Consider the following 23642-nt stretch of genomic DNA (forward strand, 5'->3'; position numbering starts at 1 on the left):
GGATGCAGGCAAGAAAATCGAGGAAGGAATAGGAATACCTCCTAATAGCTCCCTAAAAGGGAAGCCAGGAACAGAGAGGCCTTCCGAAGGTTCGGGAAACCATGAAGGCAGCAGCATGAATGGTGACTGGAGATGGAGTCCCTGGACACTTTGCTCCAAGCCCAGCTTCGGGCTATCAGTCTCTCTCAAAGACCAAAGAGACAGATGCCTGCAGACAACTCTAATCAGGCATCTAAAAAACTTATTAAGCTGCGCTGCAAGTCCAGGTTACGGGCAAAGACAGCCACTTGCTTTGGATGTTCTCCCAGAGGGATTTTCCTCCCTGCCACCTTCTATTTTCTAGTCTTCAAGATAGACATGAAAAGATAAGACAAAATCTCTAAAAAAAATCTCTTTACAGCCACCCCATAAGGGAGGCATTTCCATTTTACAGACGAGGACACAGGCTACACAAATTAAGTGATTTGTCCAGTGGCACAAGCAGGACTTGAACTGGGGTCTCTGTGTCCCAAACGCACGTTCTCGACCATTGCGACATTGCTACTTGAGGTGTGGTCTGCAAACTGGGACAGGTCTGTGAACTGGGACAGGTCTGCAAACTGGTAACTGGTTCAGAAGTTCATTTCAGAAACTGAGAGTGAGTTTGGAAAAACTTCCAGAGCAATCTGACAGAGTGCTTTTATGCCTATTTAATCTACTTAATAAAATAAAATGGCTTGCATCTTACCTGTGCTTTATTTCCTATTTCTAAACGTTCCTTTTTATTGTATTTTATAAAAGTTTCAGTTTGCAACAAAGCTGGGGGGATACCATCCCTGACCTGCTACCACAGTGAGTTTCAGAAGCTGTGGCCCAACGGGGCTGTGCTCTTGGTTTGGTACAGCTGGGCACTCAGAGCTGCTTCTGAGACATCCTTGTACTTGAGAATCAATTGATCCTAAACTTGATGAGACCTCAGTCTGAAGCCCAGAAACACCCACAAGTATGGAGAAACAAGCCCTCCCTGCTTGTTAATCACGAGAGCCCTGAGCAGAGGTGCTATGGCTTCCCTCTGGTCTGTCCAACCTGCATCAGGAGCCATCGAATAAAAAGAGAAGGGGAGGGCCTGGGATTCAGCACTGTCTCCAAAATGAGGCCCATACCATCTGGCTCCCTTTAAAAAGAAGTGTTTTGTTTATTTCTTATTCCCTTCCATTTATCTTCTCATAGGTAGAGAGGGACAGAGGAAAATAAAAGTGCCCGAGCTCCCTATGCAGATGGACCTGATACAAGAATGAGACTTCTTGACCCACCTGGCAGGCTGGTCCTGGCCGGGTGCAGGGAGAGAGTGGGTGTTAAAGCCGGGCTAAACTCTAAGGTACGAGGTGCTTAGCGCCAAGTATCACTAGCCTCATTAAGCTCTTTAGTCTTGAAGAGAACAACTGCAATATCTGCCTCCACCTTCACCTCCTCCCTCCTTCACAACGATTAGCAAAAACCCTGGTTTCAGAGCGAGGGAGCTCCGGCATCTTGGCGCATGATACAGCCTGCTTGGTTGTCGGTGAAAGATGCTCTGGGGATCCTTCTTCCCTTTGGTCTGAGAAGTGGCTGAGCCAGGATGGGGACCAATCCTAGGTGGGTTTTAGGATGCAAAAACTGGACAATAGAGAGCTTATTCTTACACACACACACAAATACACAGCTCAGGTTCTGTTCTCATTACTAGCGATACGTACACCAGGGGATACAATAGAGAAAGTCTCCATTCTCATGAAGCTGAAGTTCTAATCACATGAGAAAGATGACCAACTGTTCACAAGTAAATATATAATAAATGCCAAGTGTCCATTAGTGCTTTGGATAAACCAAAGCCATAAGATGGGAGACAGAGAACGAGGGTGGGACCCTTAATCTCTGCAGGGTGCTCAGGGAAGGCCTGTCTAGTAAGTGTTATTGGGCAGAGACTTTAAGAACGTGCCATATTTGGACAACTGGAGGAAAAGGTCACAGGCAGAGGAACAGCTAGTTCGAAGGCCCTGGGGTGGGAGGATCTTAGCCAGGAGGCCAGGGTGGCTGGAGCACAGTCAACAAGAGAAGAATAGGAGACGAGGAAGGCAGATCGTATGTCCAACCCCGGACTTCACTGAGTGTGTTGGGAAGCCATCGGGGTAATTGAGAGGATATTGAGTAGATGAGTGACATAAGACAATTCGGGTTTTAAATATCCCTGGTTTGGCCCGAGTTGGTAGCCCTGGAAGTGGTGAGAGGGGCAAACTTAAACTTGGGATAGTTTTTAGAAGGTAGAACTGATTGGACTTGGTCCCTGGGCTGAATGGTAAGGACAAGCCCTTCCCCTGAGGGAAGTTTCTGAATACTCGCCTTGTGCCTGACTGTGGATTGTAACGGGCACAGAGACCACTACAACAAAGGGCTCTATGATAAAAGTCAAGATCAGATTCCAGTCTTTTTTATGTATGTATGTATGTATGTATGGCTGCAATGGCTCTTCGTTGCTGCATACGAGCTTTCTCTAGCTGCGGCGAGCGGGGGCTACTCTTCGTTGCAGCGTGCGGGCTTCTCATTGCGGTGGCTTCTCTTGTTGTGGAGCACGGGCTCTAGGTGCACAGGCTTCAGTAGTTGTGGCATGCGGGCTTCAGTAGCTGTGGCACGTGGGCTCAATAGTTGTGGCTCGCGGGCTCTAGAGCGCAGCCTCGTAGTTGTGGCGCACGGGCTTAGTTGCTCCGCGGCATGTGGGATCTTCCTGGACCAGGGCTCGAACCCGTGTCCCCTGCATTGGTAGGCGGATCCTTAGCCACTGTGCCAGCAGCGAAGTCCCCAGATTCCGATCTTGACCTCAGCTGCCCTGAGATGCTGGTGGCTGGGCTGCTAGTCACGTCTACGAAGCCCATAGCCCTAAGTAATTTAGAGCTTTGCCAAAGTCAGACACGGCAGGAGTCAAGCCCCCTTTCTGATTCTTATTTGCAACCTGACTTGGGGAAAATGACTTTTCCTCTCTAAGCTTCAGTTCCCTCATCAGGACATAGCTTGCTGAGCCGTTTTGCACAGTAAATGAGATCACGTGCTGAAGGCACTTCATACAGTGTCTTGCACACAGTAAGTGCTCACTTAATGTTCAAAATGCAAAACAAAATCAAGGTGTTCTCCAGTGGACTGAGGCCTAAGTGTGTCCCTCACTGTCCTCAGGCCAGGAGAGTTCACCAAACAGACTGCGCATAGCCCCAAAGACAGCCCACTGTCCAGGAGACATTCCCCGGGGGTGGGGATCAAGCCGTACACCCAAGCCCACTTCCTGCAGGGTCCTCAAGAGGCAGGGGACCCAGGTGGCCATGCTGGAATGCCCCTAGGAGACAGAGAGCTCAAAGTGCTGCTTTCTGCCCTAGCATTATCACCAATCTGCTCTGTGACCTTGAACCAGGCACCTTCACTTCCTGTCCTGGGAAGGGAAGGAAGATGGGGGGGGTGGGGGGAGGAAGCGAGGAAGCTGTGTCCTAAAGAAACAGAACGGCTTGCCATTCACTATTCAGGGGCCAGAAACCTCAAAGAAATCACAAGCGGAAAAGGCTGGAGCAGAGTGAAACTCCATCTGTTTCCACACTGTGTGCTATACGACCCTTGGCACATGTCCCCACCCTCCGCTGGGTGGTCTCATGACCCCAGGAGGAGCATGCAGTTTGATTTCTCAAATAATTGGGATAACGAGAGGGAGAGATCGGGAGACACGGGGATCTCATGCCTCCTAACACGATCTTCTGAAACACCTGTCAAACAGTAATGACCTAGACCCAGGGGTTTCCCGCTGTGTTCCAGAGAGCCCTGAGGTCCTGGGAGATGCCCAGGGCACCGCAGGGCTGAGGTCACTGACCAGGTCCTCCTTCAGCCAGAGAAGCTCCGCTTTTTCCTTTCTTTTTCTGTGATGAGGTTTCGGGAGGTGCTTTCTTTCAAATACTGGTTGTAAATTCAGAGCCCTTGGGGCCAGGCAGGTAAAATAAATAAATGAGACAGGCCAGCTACGAGAGACCGAGGTATTTGGCAACGTAGGGAATGCCTCCTGTCCCCTTAGCTGCCACTCAGCTCCCCCTGATTGCTGCCATGCAGGAATAGGGCACAGCAGGGCCAGATCGTCTGCTTCCTCTAGAGAAACGAGAGATCCAAATTTGGATGTGATTAAATGCGCCTGCCAACTAAAGCACACATGTCTGTGGGCCACCAGTGTGCAACCTCTGGCTTTCAGAGAAGGCAAGAAGCGTGGAGGAGGAGGAGGAGGAGGAAGCCAGGACCCAGAAGGTGGGCTCTTCCCCGCCTCTCCCTTGGAGCCAGCGGACTGTGGGTGCCCCACTTACTCAGCTCCGAGATGCTCCCCACGCAGGTGGCCAAGAGGGACTGCTCCAGGGTCCGGAGCTCCAGCTGGGCGTAGGCGTCGGCGCGCTCGTCGTGGCCCAGGGACCCGCCGTTGTAGGGACTGAAGTACGCAGGGAGGGAGAGGACACCTGTGGGGAAACAAGGTGGACAGTGTCCGTGAAAATAATCAATAAACAATCAATAGTAAGAATAGAAAAGAGTTTTATTTGAGCCAAACTGAGGACTAGCCCAGAAGCCCACTGTCCAGGTTACTCTGAGAAACCTCTCTGGAGAAGCAGGGTTTTCGGCACAGTTTTATATCTTGTCAGAACAAAGAATATTAAACAAGTCTGGGTTACGTTTCTTCAAGGTTTGAAAAAAAAAAAAAAAAAAAAAAAGAACAGACCAGCACGTACATAGCAAGTCGGTATGCCTTAGCACCTGGGAAGGGGGTCTTTTTTTTTTTTTTAAACATCTTTATTGGAGTATAATTGCTTTACAATGGTGTGTTAGTTTCTGCTTTATAACAAAGTGTGGGAAGGGAGTCTTATCATCCAAAGAGGACCAGCATTGGCATCCCAGGAAGGGAGGCATTTAATCTTTATTTTTAACCTAGGCATTATTTACTTCTGGTCAATGTGCCCTTTTCTTTAATAATTAAAGCCGACGTACAATGTATGTTTGATAGGCCACAAACAGGCTATTTTAGTTAGCATAAAATTCAAGGTAACTCATGGATAAGCCAGAATGACTTCCCTATATGTCAATATGTGAAAATGTCTTTTATCAACAAGTCACCTGAGGATGGAAGCAAAGCTCAATGGCCACAGCTCTGCTCCCTGTCTGCTCGAGTGCGGGTGGTGGGCAAATCGCAAGGCTCCACTTAGGACAGCTGACTTTTCACTGTGGACGGTGCTGCAAGAGCCAGGATGAGGGTGGCCCACCTGTAGACGTGGTTTAAAGCAATGGGAGACCATCCTTTCTTGGAGCTGCACAAGGAACTGGCCTCCAGAGGCTGGTGGGCCACATAAGCGTTCATTCATTCCTTCCCTGCTTCACTTGCTGAATATCCAGAGTGCCTCACTCGGCCCAGGTATCCTGCTGCCTTTAGGATTCCGGGGTGACAAAGAGACCTGGCTTTGTCTTCACGGAGCTCAGTGGATGGGGCGGCAGATGTAAACGTTCACCCTGCCCACCCAAAGGGCGGCATCGCCCTTGGAGTCCTCCCACTTCCTCATGCTGCCCCCCCTTCCTTCTTCAAGCCAAGAATAGGACTAGGAGAAACCACAGAGAAAAGGATGCTGCTTTCCCCACTCCAGGAAGGGAACTCATCCAGCCACTGGCCAAGGCCAATTAGCGTTTTTCATTAACACTTCAACAATAGAGGAGCAGAGCTGTCAGAATCAATCCCAGAGGGTGACAGCCTGTAAATTTCTCCAACTCACTGTGTGGCTTCTTAGAAAGCACCAGAAAAGCAAAATCAGACTGGCTTAAAATTACATGTTGGTTCTTAGGAGCATGTGGCCACAAAGATTCCCAGTTTTTGGTAACTGCTTCTTCTTTGATCAAGGCATCTTTGTCCAACCCCCTTGAACTTTATTTTTTGAAAGCAACATACCCACCGGAATTCATTTTAGTCACTTTTGGGAAAAAGCTCTTACAATTCCTTGAGATAACAGAAGAGCCCCTGGGATGTGGCCAAATCCAGGCTAGACTTCCCTATCCTGTACCCAGAAACGTCACAAGGATGACAACAGCCATAGGTCCTGCAGCAGAGAGGTTAAGACAGGGCCTTGGAGCTGGAACATTTGGGTTCATGATTCTAGCTCTGTCACTTAAACCAGCGGTGTAATCTTGGGCAAGTTACTTCACTTCTCTGTGCCTCAGATTCCTCACGTGTTAACTACAGGTAACAAAAGTTACCTAGCTCACGGTGTGGTCCTGAGTTGTCAGATGTCCACGTGTGGACTGCTGCGTGGCTCAGAGTAAGTGCTCTTTGGATACTCTTGCTATTACTTTTCCTATGTGCTGGGAACGCAGGCTTTAGGTACACTATCTCATTTATTCTTTGAACAAGGTGGGCACTGCTGTTTCCATTTTAGAGAATGTGCAGAGAGTTTGAATAACTTGCTCTACCAAGTGGCAGAGCTAGCATTCAAATCCAGGTCTGACTGGCTCTGGAATGTATACGTTTCACCTCTCTGTAAGCCCAGATTCAATGAACACACCACCAAGCTCACCTACGGCTGTCCCGATTCAGTGTTATTCCTGCTTGGTTCACCCATGGAAGCCCCAGTGCTGGGCCTCGTGTGCTCTTTTACGGGGCAAATGCACATGGCAGCCTTCCTGCTGCCCAGATCCTGGCAGCGTTCTTTGGCCACGCTCTAGGTTCGGCTGCCGGTCAGCCCTGCCCTCCTAGCCTGCCCCTCCCCTGACCCAGCTTCCCTGCCCTCCCCAGCACTGTCTCACTGCCCTGCTGTGTGGCTGGGACCTGCCGCTCTGAATCTCCCTCCGACCCCTCCAGGATGGCAGCGGCAACGGACTCCCGATCTGGGCACTGGTTCGGCAAAGCAGGGCATCAAAGCACTTCCTCAAAGCTCTGTTTCCAGTGGACGGAGGAGGGCATGACTAGCTTCCCCCTGCCCCCAGCCCTGTCCCCAAAGCAGAACCTCTCCCTGACAGCTGAGGACCCAAATGCATTAGGAAGACCTGGCTCTGAGCATTAAGACAAGTAGTGAAACAAAAGACAACCCTCCCATCCCCTGCCCGAACTACAAGCTCAAACCCATGGGCAGCCCAAATATTTGGGAGGGTTTCTACGCATCTACGGGTCTAACTCAGGCCCTGCTCTTCCTCTTCTCTTCATTATTAATCCACAGAAACAACACTGGGGACGTGTGGATCAAATTTACAGCGCTTAGGGCAAGGGAATAGGAAATTCAGCTGATCTGTCAAAGGATTCCCAGAGAGAAATATTATGTCAATGGATCTAGTAACAAGAGCTTGCAGCTCCATTATTAATAGTTCCCATTTTCCCAGTCATCACCCACCCAAAGGGGTTTTCATTTAATGCTGTGGCAAAAGTAATTATGAGCCTATTATTGATAATAGTAATTGATAGCATCACAGCTTTTGCATAGTACCTTTTGCTTTTAAGAGACTTCGAACACCGAGGAGTACGTAATTTATTCTTCCGGCAATGGAGGTAGGGAGGTCATTATCCGTAATAGCCACTGCTGACTTTTAAAGAGTGCTCACTATGTGCCAGGACTGCGATAACTTTATATGCATGATCACATGCAATTCCCAAGGCTTCATGAAGTACTGTTTGCACCCATCTTGTAGATGAGAAAACCAAGGGTCCCGCCCCCAAAGTTAAGTGACTTGCCCAAGGTTACCTGAGGGTCTGAAACTGAACTGGGGCTAGAATCTCAACCTCTTGATTCTCAAGCTGTTGAAATGAAATGACGTCCTAACTTTGGCCCCCTTGTCCTATAGTTAAAGAGCACAAGGATATTTGAGAGAAAAGGGGTTCTGTTCTGTTTGCGCCTGGGGTCTGATAGGAGGAAATATAAAGAAAGACCCAGAAATACGACTTTCTTTTAATGTGTCTCCAGGCACCGCCTGCCAAGGAACCCTGGAGGCCTCGCGTAAAGCTCTACAGACCGAAGGCCATCTCTCTTATTCCCTCTGATCTTTCCAGAATGCAGTTCCATAGCTTGTCTTCCGAATCTGCCCCTTAAGAAAGCCTTTTTTGGACTTCCCTGGTGGCGCAGTGGTTAAGAATCCACCTGGCAATGCAGGGGACACGGGTTTGAGCCTTGGTCCGGGAAGATCCCACAGGCCGTGAAGCAACTAAGCCCGTGTGCCGCAACTACTGAGTCTGCGCTCTAGAGCCTGCAAGCCACAACTACTGAGCCCGTGTGCCACAACTACCGAAGCCCACACGCCTAGAGCCCGTGCTCCAGAACAAGAGAAGCCACTGCAATGAGAAGCCTGCACACCGCAACGAAGACCCAACGCAGCTAAAAATAAATAAATAAATTTATTAAAAAAAAAAGAAAGCCTTTTTTAAATGTCAATGTGAAATTCTTCAAACACTTGCCTTAAGTTCTCTCAACACTTCCGTGCCCTCTTTGCCCCACAAAAATTCCCAGCTTTAGGGGATGGGCCCAGGGCAAGGTCATTCTGGAAAAAGGGATTTCCAAAAAAGAAAAGCGACCCCCCCTCCCCCCTCTGTTTACTAAAATCCTTAGAAAAAAACTGTTTATTTCAGTCGTGATGGAAAAAAAAGCATGCTGGAATGAAACCTGTATCCCTTTATTAATTAATAAGGACACCCCAAATCAATCCCTGCTGAACTCTGTAAAAGTTACAGAGAAAACCCACGTGCGTCACTCATATCGCTGTGAAATGAACTCCCGAGGGTGAGGCAGGGAGGCAGCAGGCATGATGACCCAGGCACCCTCTGTCTCCCTCGTCTACAAAATCAGCATTTCTGTGGAAACAACATTCCACCCCAGTGTGCTTTGACTGTACTCGAAGCCTCTACATTTCTCAATCTGAACACAGAACCACAATCTTCCGTCACTCAATTTTTCCCAAGCAGGTTGCCCAACCCTTGAATCTCGGAACTCATTACCTCATTCCCCAAAGCTTCCAGTCCCTTCTCTGAGCACAGCACCACATCCACCCAGTTGCCGAAGAACAGATCGGTGAGTCATCCTTATCAACTCTCTTCCTCCTCCCCCCACACATCCAATCAACCACCAAATCTTGCTGCTCTCATCACCTTCGTATCTCAAAAATCCGTCATTGCCGGGGGTCAGGCTACCATCTTCCCTCACTGGATACTGCAACAGCCCCTCCCCGTCTCCTCCCTCCGTCTCACCCCATCCCTGACAATCCCTTACTCTGGTCACGCACTCTTATTTACTCTGGCTTTAAACTCTTCAACCACTGCCCACTGCCCTCACTCCCCACTGCCCTCATAAAGAGGTTCAAACACCTTTTCACAGATAAGAATAGATAATATTCTTCTTTCTTTTTATGATACTTAGAGATGAAAATAATTCTGCCAGTAAATAGGGAAATTCCCAGCACTTCTCAAGAAATCAGCAGAGCTAAGAAGCCTATGCACTGGAGAAAAGGGAACCCTCCTGCACTGTTGGTGGGAATGTAAATTGATACAGCCACTATGGAGAACAGTATGGAGGTTCCTTAAAAAACTAAAAATAGAACTACCATACGACTCAGCAATCCCACTACTGGGCATATGCCCTGAGAAAACCATATTTCAAAAAAAGTCATGTACCACAATGTTCATTGCAGCTCTATTTACAATAGCCAGGATATAGACGCAACCTAAGTGTCCATCGACAGATGAATGGATAAAGAAGATGCGGCACATATATACAATGGAATATTACTCAGCCATAAAAAGAAACGAAATTGAGTTATTTGTAGTGAGGTGGATGGACCTAGAGTCTGTCATACGGAGTGAAGTAAGTCAGAAAGAGAAAAACAAATACTGTATGCTAACACATATATATGGAATCTAAAGAAAAAAAAAAGGTTCTGATGAACCTAGGGGCAGGACAGGAATAAAGACACAGACATAGAGAATGGACTTGAGGACATGGGGAGGGGGAAGGGTAAGCTGGGAGTAAGTGAGAGAGTGGCATTGACATGTATACACTACCAAATGTAAAATAGATAGCTAGTGGGAAGCAGCCGCATAGCACAGGGAGATCAGCTCGGTGCCTTGTGACCACGTAGAGGGGTGGGATAGGGAGGGTGGGAGGGGATATGGGGATATAAGTATATGTATAGCTGATCCACTTCTTTATACTGCAGAAACTAACACAACAATGTAAAGCACTTATACTCCAATAAAGACGTTTTTGAAAAATAAATAAATAAATAGGAAACAAAACAAAACAAACAAAACAACAACAACAAAAAAGAAGACTATGGGCTTCCCTGGTGGCACAGTGGTTAAGAATCCGCCTGCCAATGCAGGGGACACGGGTTCAAGCCCTGGTCCGGGAAGATCCCATATGCTGCGGAGCAGCTAAAACTGTGCGCCACAACTACTGAGCCTGTGCTCTAGAGCCCACGAGCCACAACTACTGAGCCTGCGAGCCACAACTACTGAAGCCTTGTGCTCCGCAACAAGAGAAGCCACCGCAATGAGAAGCCCGTGCACCGCAACGAAGAGTAGCCCCCACTCGCCACAACTAGAGAAAAGCGCGTGCGCAGCATCCAAGACCCAATGCAGCCAAATATAAACAAATAAAATAAAATAAAAATTAAAAAAAAGAAGACTATGCACACCTGATCCTGGTTTCTGCAGGCTGTTTTCCGAGTTTGGTCACTTGGCTCTGCTCCAGCCCTGGGCTCCTTCCTAGGTGATTCTCCACCAGTGCCCAGAGAGGGTGCCATTGAGTCAGCTGGGAAACCCAGTGCACAGAAGACTGGGAGTCCCGCCTTCTTGCTGGCTGCCAAGCAGGAATTCGACCTGGGTTTCAGCTTGCAGAGGTTGCTGGCTCCTCCAAGCAAGCAAGTAACAAGCCAGAAGCCAATGGACTGCACACTGGGTTGACAAACCAGATTTTCAGTGCTAAGGTTTTTCAGAAGCAGGGCTCAGCCCAAAGGCCAAGTCGATGGGGATTTCATTCTCTTCTAAGACACAGGGGTCAACTGGGTGGCCTCTCAAGTCTGCTCCAGCCCTGGGATCTTGCACTCTAACTGGCCCTTCTGTGGACTCTAGCACTAAAGTGTACCCCTTAAAACCTTTTCCCCCACTTTCATTCCACTATTTAACTTCTGAATTGTGGAAACAAATAGGCCCTGTTAGTATTATTTCCTGTGATTTAATTTCCCCCAAGTTATAACAACAGCCCCCCAACAGACACAATACACACAAAATTGTAAATGTAAAGATGTCCTTTTTTTGTGAAAACTGGGTAGATTTACAGTTCAGTTTTTCTAACCAGTCATCAAAAGGCCATCAAGACTGTAACATAACTGTACCCCCAACTTGACAACCCATTCCCATCCCCAGGGCTCTCCACAGATTTGCAAATGTTCTTTTCAGGGTGCTGTGACTACAGTGGGCCCAGCGACCTGTGCAAGCCTGCGTGCCTAGCATCTTCTCCCGCCCCGCCCCCCCCCCCCGACACGCCCCACCAGACTCACTGGCCCCCCCAGCTCAGGGAAGCTCATTTGTGAAGACAGCAAAGGCCACTGCCTGTCTCCTGTTTCTTTAAAATGAAACCCGGCATGCAGAGGATTACTCTTTTACTGCCCGTGAGAGGAAACTTGGCAGGGCGTCTTCTGCCACTTTTCTTAGGAGCTGGAAGCTTGGGTGGGGTTCAATCCATAAGCTTCTGAAAATAAAAATTATATTGCCCCACTGAACAGTTTCCAAATAGCCCACATAATCCAATCCTTTTTATTTTTTTTAAAGTGTTTCCATTCTCTGATCTGGAATCTTATATATAGTACGTTTAATGCCCGGTTGTTGCATATTGGTCATACTGAAACAAAGCGCTGAGGAGTTAAAGCTGGAATATTTTCCAGAGAGACCCAAATGGAGTATAAGGACAGTTGATTCTAAAAAAAACCCACTTCACTGAATGGTATTTCCCCTGATATTCGAAGTCCAACGAGATTGGGGGATGGGTGTTGAAGCAAGGGGAAGATGAAGGAAATAAGGAGGAAAACCTAGAAGTGGAGTGAAATCTGCTTGGCTTGATGAATCGTCAATCATCCCTGTACAAATGATTCATCAAGAGTAATTGAAAGCTCATGTAGTTCTCAGCTAGAACCCACCTAAAGATGAGATCACCATACTGTGAGGCCCAAGAGTTCAAGTGAGGAGCAAAGGTTAGGAGACAGGAAGAGAGAAGAGCTGGGGTCTAAACTGAGTTTGGGAAGCAGGTTTTAACCGTGGGTTAGTAATGAACGGAGATGGGCGAGCCCATACCGAGTAGTACTCTACGCCACGAGTGGGATGAACCAGCCTTTGAACCCACATGAAGACCCTACCAGTGGTCTCATTACAATTAGCTAGTACTGTTACTAACCCCATTTACCAATGAGGGACACTGAGGTTTAAATGGGCTGGGTCACTTGGTGAAGGTCACAGAGCTAGAAAATGGCCGAGGTGGGATCCAGACCCAGCCCGTCCATCCCGGGAGTCCACACTGCCTCTCACATGGGGCTCTGCCCATTCAAGCCCAGGGACAGAAGACTTCCATCACCACTCACCAGACCAATTAGCACTGCCCCTTCCCCTTCTTCTTCAAGCTCAGGAAATTAAAAGCAAACATAATCATGCTCTGGTTAACACCTCACTCTAAGTTATCAGAACTCCACCGGCTGAAGGTGGTCTTCCGCTTAAGAGAGGCCCAGAGGGCCAGGAGCTTACCATTAAACTGCAAAATAAAAATGCACATTTATGACTGCCCAGGGAGCCAGGGGCCAGAGAACCCAGGGCTGGCGAGATCAAAGGCTTGTTGCCAGCGTCCCCAATTCTCCTAAAAAAAAAATATACAGTAAAAAGCAAACCTCACAGTGAACACTGGGCTGAATTCATCTCTCCCTGGAGTCCTTGACAGTCTTGGGCCTTCTGGCGGGGAGTGGGCGGGGGGGGGTGGGGGGTGGGTTCTGCTTGGGGTGCTGGCCCTGGGCTGCCTCTTTTCCCTCCAGTTGGTAGCAGCACCTCTGACCTCAGGGCTGGCTCACTCAGTTCTCAGAGGGGCTCCAAGCAGGGTGAGGGTTTAGATGGGGAGAGGGGCCACCATAAAATAATAGCCCAACAAAGCAGTGCGGGTGAGCCCAGAAACTCCGCTAGGAATGCTGGCTCACTGGCATTTTGGTGATTTGTTTAATTAAGGTTCATATCAGAGACCCGGAGGATGAATATGCCCGTAAAAGAACTAGTAGAGATCATGGACTGCTGCTTAATTCTTTTGAAGTGAGAAAAGACCTAGCGAAACGCAGCCTGTTCATTGCCATTTCCCCCCCCCCTTGCAAGAGAATAAAATAAAGCCACAGTAACCAAGCAGATCAATTTCAGGAAAGTAAACCTAAAGGTGAACTCTGGAAAACCCGGCAACCGTCACAACATCGGGGGGTATGGAGCGGAGAACTCACACGTGGACCACTGAGATTTTTCCTGTGGAAAAAGATCTCTGTTGTGTTTGGAATATTTTTTAAGAGATTCTGGGTGGCCTCGCTCCAAAGTATTGATGTAACACATCAAGAACTTGAGCGACCCAGGAAGCATGAGTCTTGGAACTGCCACCTCTTAAAAAAAAAAAAAAAAAAAATCCATCACATGACCATGGTCCTTTGTCAAATGCTGTCCTTGACCCATGGTGGCGGAGCATGCCAGTTCCTGTGAGCCAAGGACAACATCCAGCCACTTTTGTATAAAGGCAACAACACATTTAAAACATAAACACACACCGTCATCACCCTAAAACGTCAGCCCTTCCCCCAACCCATGCACACAATCACCAAGGTGAGAGTGGTTCTCTCTGCACTAGGGCTATAAAAATGTTTTGAACTACTATGCTTTTTAAACTTTTTACAAATATGATTTATTGGTGGTGTAAAAAGTGATTGTTTTATAAGAGAAACAGGGGACGTGGTGGGGGAGAGGTACTTAGAGGGAGAAGAAGGTGATAGAATGTTTCTTCTGAGCATAGGAATAGCCATAATTTCAAATATGTTAGAAAGTTAGTTAACTGAAATTAAATTTTTATGTAAGAAAACAAGAGAACGTTTAAAAAAATTACTATGATCTAATTACCTATAAAGAGCCCAGAATGGAGGTCATCTAACATAAAAGATAGTTATTTCTGCACGGGAGAACTTTAGATGATTTTTTTCTCCATTATTCTTCATGCTTTCTTTCTACTGATTAACTAATGAAACTATATATTTTAATAAAAACAAAACCATTGTTACAACTGTTGTGAGCTCATGGAGGAAAAAAAAGTAAATAGAAGGAAAACTTGATTGTTTTATATAAATATTAATTAAAAAAAAAAGATAAGAGAAAGAAACTCAGACAGAAACTGTCCTATATTCCTAAGCAGGAGGTGAGATTTTTGTCTGCAAGTCTCATTACAAGAATCGGCCGCTCTGAGAGCCAGCCCCTTCACCTGGCCAGATGGTAGGGACTCAGGGGCCACCTGACTGGGCAGGAGAGGGGGGGCACTTCCTCTGGTCCAGCCATGTACCCACTGGGCTGAGCCTGTGTGATCATGATGCAGCCACGTGGCAGTCTGGACCGCCAGTACTCTCAGTCGGTCGGTACAGGCTGCCACTTGCTGGGATTGAGCACAGGGAGAGCTGGGGGAAATCCTCACGCTGCGCCAAGTGTGAAAAGAGAGGCTTGCCACTACCAGTGCTGCTGGGGGTGGGGTGGGAGGTACCGGTGGGCCCGGGAATGGGAGAGAGGGCAAAGCACGTCCCGGGAGTGATCCAGGAGCTACATCTCCAGTGGGAGCAGTGCTGCCGGCAGGAAAAAGAGGGGAGTGGGAGAAGGCTCCAAGTGTCAACTCAGAGGAAGGAGAGGGATAAATGAGCCCGAGCACCTGTAATACACACAAGTCATTCCTTAGGGGTTAAAAAAAAAAGAGGCAAATGTCACAAGGTCCAGGGCAGATGGCCAAGATATTTATTAATAGAACATGAATGCATCATTAGTCAGAAATGTACTGTGCTACAGTCCTTCTAACAAATATAACCTGCTTCAGTCGGCTTTGGTTCCCATTCCAAATGGCTCTATTAAACCCTCCAGATGATTTAAGAGCATGAGTCAGAGGGAAGAAGGTTCAAAACTCAGCTATGAATCTTATTAGCTATGTGACTTTGGACTAGTTAATTAACCTCTCCGAGCCTCAATTTGTTCATCTGTCTAATATGCCTAATAATAGCTCCGAATTCACATGATTATTTGAGAATTAAAAGGAGTTAAGTAAGTAAGCATTTAGTAAAATGCCTGACACATAGTAAGCATGTAATAAATGGTAATATCTTATAAATGGCCTCACGGATTCCCAGGGCCAATGGCTTTGGGATAAAGCCATCAGATACCATATAAAAGTATTTCTATTCGACCGAAGTGATGGACCCTAGGTCAACCTATCCCATTATTTTCCTAAAGGCCTGTGCTGATAAAGAATCATGCTTTATTCACCACAGACGGATCATTTATTCTGCATTCATCCACTAATTTCTTCCACAACTGTTTACTGATGACCTAATAATCTGCCGGAAGTGGCTATGCTCTGGGGGTAGAAAAGTGAACAGGACATAGTCTCTACCCTCTTGATGTTTGCCGTCTAGTGAAGGAGGGCAGACAGTATACCAGCCAAGTCCATAATGAAAAGGGCTACCTGGAGTCGGATCAAAGAGCCCAGAGGAGGGTCTCTAAGCAGACTACGTAGGTCTAGTAGTCAAGGAAGGCTTCCTGGAGGAAGAGACATAGAGTAGATATCAGTCTAGTGAAGGGGTTGGATGGGTCTTCCAAGCAGAGGGAGGGCCTGTATAGGGAGGTTTTGGGGCAGCGATAGGCAGGGAGGGGCCCCCTGAGACTTGTCATGAAGCTGTGTTTGTAGAGCCAGCACATTATTCATACTTAGACTATGTGTTTATTTGGGGCAGCCTGGGAGGTGGCTAACGGAGATCACTGCCCTCTCTCCACCCACCCTTGGAGCCACTACGAAGCCGAGATCGGCAAACTTTTCCCGCAAAGGGTCAGAGAGTAAATATTTTTGGCTTTGCGGGTCTGTCACAACTACTCAACTCTGCCAGCGTAATGTGCATATACATAAACAAATGGGCACAGATTTGAATTTTATATCACCTTCATGTGCCACAAACTAGTCTTTTAGTACTTTTTCAACCATTTAAAAATGTAAAACTAATTTTTAGCTTATAGGCCACATGAAAACAGGTGTCAGGTGGGATTTGGCCCCAGGGCCATGCTTGCTGACCCCTGTACTAATCCAGAGCCCCTCAGAGGGATGGAGAGGGGGTAGCTCGGAGTGATGGGTGAGCGTGACAGGCCTCCGGGGGAGAGACCAGGGTGGAGGGCACCAGTCACAGGAGTCTAAGGGGCTGAGACTCTGTCCTGAGAGCAATGAGGACTCATTGAAGGGGTTTAAGCAATTGAATGACAGGGTCATACGCACATTCAGACAGATAAATCCGGTAGCTGTGTGGGAAAGGGATGGGAGAGGAGATTAGCGATTAGACAGCCCCACTGCTGGCTGAAGACATCTTCTTTGCCAAGGAATTCATAGTCTAAAAATCCACCTGGGCCACTGCTTGGGCTCTTATTTCAATAAAGCTGCTCATTCCTTTTAGCTTTTGCATTAAGCACTTAAACATCAAAGTCGGAGGTAGCAGATTACGTTTTTCGTAACTAAAATTCATTAAGGGATCATTTTTAAGACCAAATAAATGAAAACCATGTTTGACTACTTTTAAAATTGGTGATGTTCCCGGATCAACTTAAAGCAGTTAGCAAATTTCAATCTCAATCTTTATGGCTCCAGCAAATTTCAATCTCAATCTTTATGGCTCCAAAAGGCAATTCACAGAGAATGGGAGAATTCAACACGTGCCTGGAAATCTGGGCTGAAAAAAAACCCCACAGTGCTAAGTGTGCTGGGGACACCAGAGCCCAGAGTTTAAGTCACTCCCTTCATAACTCATATATGGCAAATACGGACATACCCATGTACCACCCCGTCCCCATTCCCCCGCACGGAAAGGGTTGTTTGCAGGCGGTTAAATCCTATGGACAGAGAACACATTCTCTAAGGCCATGGGACCTTCTGTCCCAAGGTTGACTGATGGCTTCAAATATGGAAGAAGTATCCAAGTAGGCTCGGGGAATTTTAGCGCTGTGCTGTTCTTGTCACTCATTCACTTACTCAAATATTCATCACATGCCTATTAATCACACTGAGCTTGGTGCTAGGAATACAGAGGTAAGATCCAGTTCCCTGGCTCTAGAGGACAGGAAAAATATGTAGACAGATAATTAAAAGGTACCATAATAAATGCTAGAGAAGGGGTCTGCAGTAGGTACCAGAAGCTTGGAAGGAGTCTGAAGAGGGGGCTTTTGCTATGTGCTGTCATCCAGCAAGGGAGGAAAAATAACAGGATGTTTCACAAAGCCGCCCCTCCCCGCTCCAAGAACCCCAAAGGGACCGTACAGACCTTATGAGTAGCAAACACTCCTCGGCCATCTCACGGCTGAGAAACATCACGGAACACGGGAGTAGGTTGAGGAGGTGCAGGGAAAGAAGCTCATTCGTAGGAAGGAGGTCCCTGTAGAATGTTCATTCTCAGGATGGGGACATCCCAAACCTCACTGTGTCACTTCCAGGACACCACGATCTTTCCCCTGCAAAGGTGTATGAAAACATCCAGCCGCTGGATGCTTGAAACTGTGTCGCTGTTCCCAGCGACCTATCCAGTGCCGTCCTTCTCCTCCCTGGCTAACAGAACCCTGATTCTGCCTGGAATGACTTGCAGTATGAGCCCTGGGGGGCCCCTTCCCAGACTCCCTTACAGCTGTACAACATGGTCTTGGACATGAGACATAAATTCAAGACTTCAGGGGTTTTGGAAAATGCTGCTTTTCCTGATCTAAAGGCACAGGCTGTCCAGCTGGCAGGGCCTTTGCGCTTCTTCCTGCCTCGAATGTGACACACTGTCTGAAGAAGGTACAGCAGCAGCCATTATGCCAGCAGGAGACAGGCCGCCTGCTGCCGTGCAGGGGGAGGAGCTGCAGGAGGGGACAAGGGCAAGATCAGAGCCAACATGCTGAGGATGGCAGAGCAGAAAGCAGAAAGAGCCTGGGTCTCTGACCGTCTCACCGAGCAGCTAACCACCACCAGGAACTGCCGATCCCCGAACTTCTTGTTATAGGAAAAAATATCACAGGGAGGGCAGCTTAAACAACATAAATTTGTTTTCTCGCAATTCTGGAGGCTAGAAGTCTGAGATCAAGGTGTGGGCAGGGTTGCTTTCTTCTTCTGAGGCCTCTCTCCTAGGCTTGTAGACAGCTGTCTTCTCCCTGGGTCTTCACATGGTCTTCCCTCATGTGTCTGTGTCCTGATCACTTCTTCTTACAAGAACACCAGTCAGATTGGATTCGGGCCCATTCATGGGACTTCATTTTACCTTAGTTACCTCTTAAAAGACTCTGTTTCCAAATACAGTCACATTCTGATGTGCTGGGGGTTAGGATTTCAACCTATGAATTTTGGAGGGTCACAGTTCAGACCACCACAGGCAGGTTTTTTTGACTTGCAGATGAAGTGATTTCTCTAATACAAGATGGTTTCTGTAAATCACTAGTTTGCAAAAAAACTTTTAAACCATGGAACCCTTTGTTCAAATGAAATCATATGGAGAGTCTGATGATAAAGCCATCTCCCTGCTCCTGGGGCCCTGCGTCTCTATGGATGCTAAAAATGCGTGCTCCCAGGCTCCTCTGTGTGGCACTGGCTGTGGACATGCTGCACTCAAACTCTGCTGAGAACAGGGTGGTTCTGGCCCACAAGGCCAAGTTCCCCAAGGGCCTGGGGTGGCTGCAGCAACTCCAGCCCTCATTTTGCTCAACATAAGGGCTGGAAGCTCCCTTCACGGGGGAAATCTTCCGGGCAGACCATTTGGCTTCTGCTGGGTGAGTGCCTGCAGAACGCCACTCACAGTTTATTTGCGTTTAAAAAATGCAGATAGGCGAAAAGGAGAGAATAAAAACAGTAATTTTACTGCCCTGAGATAATCATCATTGACATTACAGTTTAATAGCCTTTCAGACTTTTCAATATGCACCTCTGCTTTGGAGTGTGCATGTGTACTTTCTTTTTTCTCACATGCATACTTTTAATTTTAAGAAATTAATACTTTAATGACCACCTTTTTCACTTAATATTTCACAGATAGCTTTCCATGGCCCCAAATATTGTTTCTCATCATCACTTTCAATGGCTGCAGCACACTCCATTCTAAAGGCTCACAGTACCTAGCACTGTTATTTTGGGTGACTCAGGAGGGTCCCCCAGTATGACTTCACAGTGGGCAGTGGCCTCTGAGTCACATCGAACCCCAGCGCTCTAGCACCGAAGGGACCCCTGCTTGTTGTCCTAGCTCTGGAAGTGAGCCCTGAGCATCCACCAGGGAGGTGAGGCCCCTGCTCTCCCAACCAGGACCTGCTAGAGAGAGGTGACCCGGACAGGGCCTCATGACAGACGCCAGCACCTCCATCTCATTCTGATTTTGAAAACCAGGTCTCAGAAAAATGAACTAAAGCCACAGGAAGATGGGGCATTTCCTCACAGGCGTCTTTGGGTTACGGATTCTCGCTCCCGGAGGCCTCAGAGGGCTGGCTGTGGGGCTGTCATCTAGCCAGGGAGCACCCAGGACGTCTGATCCACTGACAACCAGCCCTGGATTTGCACACAGGCCCGCTCCTTTCCTTCAATCAGCAAAGCCAGGACCCTCCTGTGCTTTCCACGCAGAACCAAAGTGGGAAGGGCTCTTGCCAAGGCTCCAGGGGTTTCTGCAGCACCTGCCTGGGAAGAGAGGCCTGTCACTGGGGAGCAGCTTCTACCGCTGCCCTGGGCGCACAGAGTCCTGGCCCCTCTGCAGAACTGGATGTGACCCTGTGTGCGTCAACGGCGACTTTGGGCTTTGGCCGGAGTCCCTCCCTGTTTGTTTTAACAGACTCCTACTTAGAGCCTCAAATTAGGCTCATTAAAAAGCCAGCTCCCCGTGGGACTATAAACGTCACATAGACAAGTGGAGAGTGAGTTTACGAGGCTGGCGTGTGATCTGCCCACCAAGACAGCGCGGACCCAGTGGAAATAGTGAATCAGCCTGTTTGGGCAGGACTCCCTCCTCCAGCCCCTCCTCGATTAAGGCTGTGTCAGCCACAGGCCAGAAAAGAGGCAGAACCGTGGACGTCCTCTCAAGCCAGCTGGGCTGGATCTCTGTTGGATTTGAGCGGCAGAACTAATAGGGGGGATGAACTGCCTCTCTGACACCCTCTGCTGCTCTCAGCTTTTCCTCACTTCATTTGCAGCACCCCTGCTCCATGCGCATCCCCCATAATCATCCTTACAGGCAGAGGCTGCTGCCCACAACACAACCCCGACATTCTCACTCCTGCCTGCAGCAGATTAACCTTATCTTTCTGTGGGGTGTTTCTCCTGCCTCCGGGGCCCCCGGCGGCCCCCAGTTTAGCTCCGTCAGTTCTGCTTTGCAGCTCACGCATGTGTGAGGGGTCGTGGCTTGCAGGTAGGAGGCCGGGGTGAGTGGAGTGCAGAGAAAAGTGGTCTCCTGTTCCCCAGCATCAACCTCATTTACTCGAGTCACTGACCAGTCAGCATGCCCCAAATTACTCTAAGGCTGAAGCAATGTCACCTCGGAGATCTTACTGTCCACCCTGAGGCTACCAGCCAGATGGTGAAGGCGAGAAAGCATCAAAATCTTTTAACCTCCTAGACTAAGTTTCAGGAGATCACTTCTCTGTCCCGGGGCTTTACTAAAACACATACAAACAGCATCTCTTCCTTCCAAATCCAGAAGAGCATGACTTGTATTTATACAACCAAGGCTGGAAAGGACTACAGAAACCACACAGATTCAAACCCTTTTTGCACTTCCCCAGGCATCTTTATTTAATATGCTGCCACTGTGTTATCAATATTCACCACACCCCCCAGTACATATATCAGCACTGTCTGATCAGTCCCTGATGTTTGACACTCCTGCACAATACCCTGAGTAGCTGCCTGAGGGCTCAGTCCCAGTGGCCAGGAACTCACTCTCCCTAAGAGAGCTCACGTGCAGCTCCAACTGCTAGAAAATTCTTATTTAATCCAACCTGTCTTGTTGCAGCTTCCAGCCCTGGTCCTGTGTCCACACCAGTAAACCTAGCTCCCTTCCCATGGTGGGGCCCCTACATCCATCACATGTCCTCACGTGTCGTGGCTCCACACCACTGAATCTGGGATCTCAGGACTCATGCACATCCCCGAGCTGTGTTGTGCGTGTGTGTGTCTATCCTGCCTGGTTCAGAAGAGAGGAGGATGGTCCACACCCCTCTTCCCAAATTCTGAAATGCTTATGACTGTAGCCTCCGCATCGGTGGCGTCCCCCATCCTTGTCCGTCCTCTTTCTACCCAGTGACTGGCCACCATCTTCTTCCCAGAGCCTCCCCTTGGTTGTGAGCACAAGCTCACAAGTTAGGCAGACCCAGCCTCAAATCTTGACTCTACCACTTACTCGCCATGTGGCCTTGGACATGTGATACCTTCTCTAAGCCTCAGTTTCCCCATCTGTAGAATGGGGATAACACCTACTCTCAGAGAGCAAGAGTGAGGGTCAACCGAGGTGACAGGAATGCACAGTGCCGGGCACAGAGCAGGCACACGATAGAGGGACAGTGTCTTTTGTGCCATCATCCCCATCAGGTGGGGATCTAATCACCACTGCACTTGGCCCTCTCCCAGGGTTCTCAGGCTCCAGGTAGGAGTTACCTGTGATATCAATAACCCTTTTACCAGAAGCTTATGAAGGGCAGAGGCTAGGCTTTTCACCTTACTCCTTCCCTCTCTCTGCCATCCCTGCAGTTCCAAGAACATGGTAGATGCTTAATAAGTATGGAAAACCCATGTTCAGAGAACACGAATTTACTTCAGCTTTAAGCCTTAGTAAAAACACTGGACATTCTCAATAGTAAAGCAAACCACGAGAATGGCTTTGGCTTCAGATGGTGTGACAAGTTAAAGAAGAAAACCGTCTCTGTGACAGCGTCTCCTCCAATCGTCTGGCCTGTTAAGAGACAGCCGTCGGGGGCAGATGTCAGAGGGAAGGGGCTTGCCGGGCGCTGACCGCTTGGGCCCAGGCACTCCAGCAGAATGGAAGGAGGGCAGGCATGTCAGTCTGGCCTCCACCCTTAGCCCTCCCAGCCCTGGTCCTGGTCCACAGATGGGCTTGAGCGGAGCACAGAGGTCCGGGCTGCGCGGCCCTGCCCGGTCACGGTGACGTCGCAGCTCTAAACAGCAGCTCTGACTCTACGCTCTGTGCAGACTGCAGAGCCCACCCTCAGCCCCTAGCTCTCCTACTCCCTTCCCTTAAAAGAAAGAGAAGGAGAGAGACAAGGAGGGAAGAGAGGGAAGAAAGTGTGTCTGAAAAATAAACAGGTGCCACATGAGTGCTTTGAGCTCGGAAGCCCCATGACGCTTGCATTAACGACATGTTTCAGAAGAAGCCACTGCCTAGTTGACTTTTACTTCTTCAAACAAACACTGGAAATGCCTTGGCAGCATGAGCCATCACTCTGTCCCCCAACCCAGAAGCCCAGTCTCTTGGAAGGGGTGGTTTTAATGCAGGGGCTCTCCCGTGGGAATGGAAAGCAAAAAGCAAGATCCCCTTACATGAGTGACAAACCCGCCTCTTCAGGCAGCAGCTAACAGGGGCAGACGAGAGGAGGATGTGGAGGAGGGGTGTGGGGTCTGAACAAATGCCCAGGGACCCTTGGTAATGTAACGGTGTCTCCGTTTTACCCTAAGAAAACTGACACTGTAAGAGGTTAAGAAACTTGCCCAAGATGACGCAGCCAGGAAGCAGCAGGGTCCATGCTCTACACTGTTCCATTGTAGGGAGTCTGGGCCCAGCACTTATAAATCAAAACTGGAGACTTAAAAAAAATTGAGAGGGCTTCCCTGGTGGCGCAGTGGTTGAGAATCTGCCTGCCAGTGCAGGCGACACGGGTTCGAGCCCTGGTCTGGGAAGATCCCACATGCCGCGGAGCAACTAGGCCCGTGAGCCACAACTACTGAGCCTGCGCGCCTGGAGCCTGTGCTCCGCAACGAGAGAGGCCGCGATAGTGAGAGGCCCGCGCATCGCGATGAAGAGTGGCCCCCGCTTGCCGCAACTGGAGAAAGTCCTCGCACAGAAACGAAGACCCAACACAGCCAAAAATAAATAAATAAATAAATAAAAATGAATATTTAAAAAAATTGAGATATAATTCACATATCACTAAATCTACGCTTTTAGTATGTAAGTTCGGTGGTTTTTAGTACATTCACGGAATTGTAAAACCATAACCGCTATTTAATTCCAGAACAGTTTCAACAGCCCCCAAAGAAACCCCCATTCTCTGTCTTCCCCACCCCTACCCAGGCCCGGCAACCAGTCATTTACTTTCTTTCTCTAGGATTTGCCTACTCTGGACATTTTATATGAATGGA

The 23642-nt window shown here is 48.5% G+C and overlaps 1 protein-coding gene across 2 annotated transcripts in view; it reads right to left on the reverse strand.

The window, feature by feature from the left end:
* The window catches only part of ABTB2 (ankyrin repeat and BTB domain containing 2), a 177411-nt gene that overhangs the window by 42330 nt on the left and 111439 nt on the right, over positions 1–23642 (reverse strand). For both annotated transcript variants that reach the window (XM_068556473.1, XM_068556472.1), the window contains exon 2: positions 4341–4487. In XM_068556473.1, coding sequence (XP_068412574.1) covers positions 4341–4487 — 147 coding nt within the window. The remainder of the gene's footprint in view (positions 1–4340; positions 4488–23642) is intronic.

The sequence above is a fragment of the Eschrichtius robustus genome, chromosome 11 (assembly GCF_028021215.1).
Source record: "Eschrichtius robustus isolate mEscRob2 chromosome 11, mEscRob2.pri, whole genome shotgun sequence".
NCBI classification, from domain to species: domain Eukaryota; kingdom Metazoa; phylum Chordata; class Mammalia; order Artiodactyla; family Eschrichtiidae; genus Eschrichtius; species Eschrichtius robustus.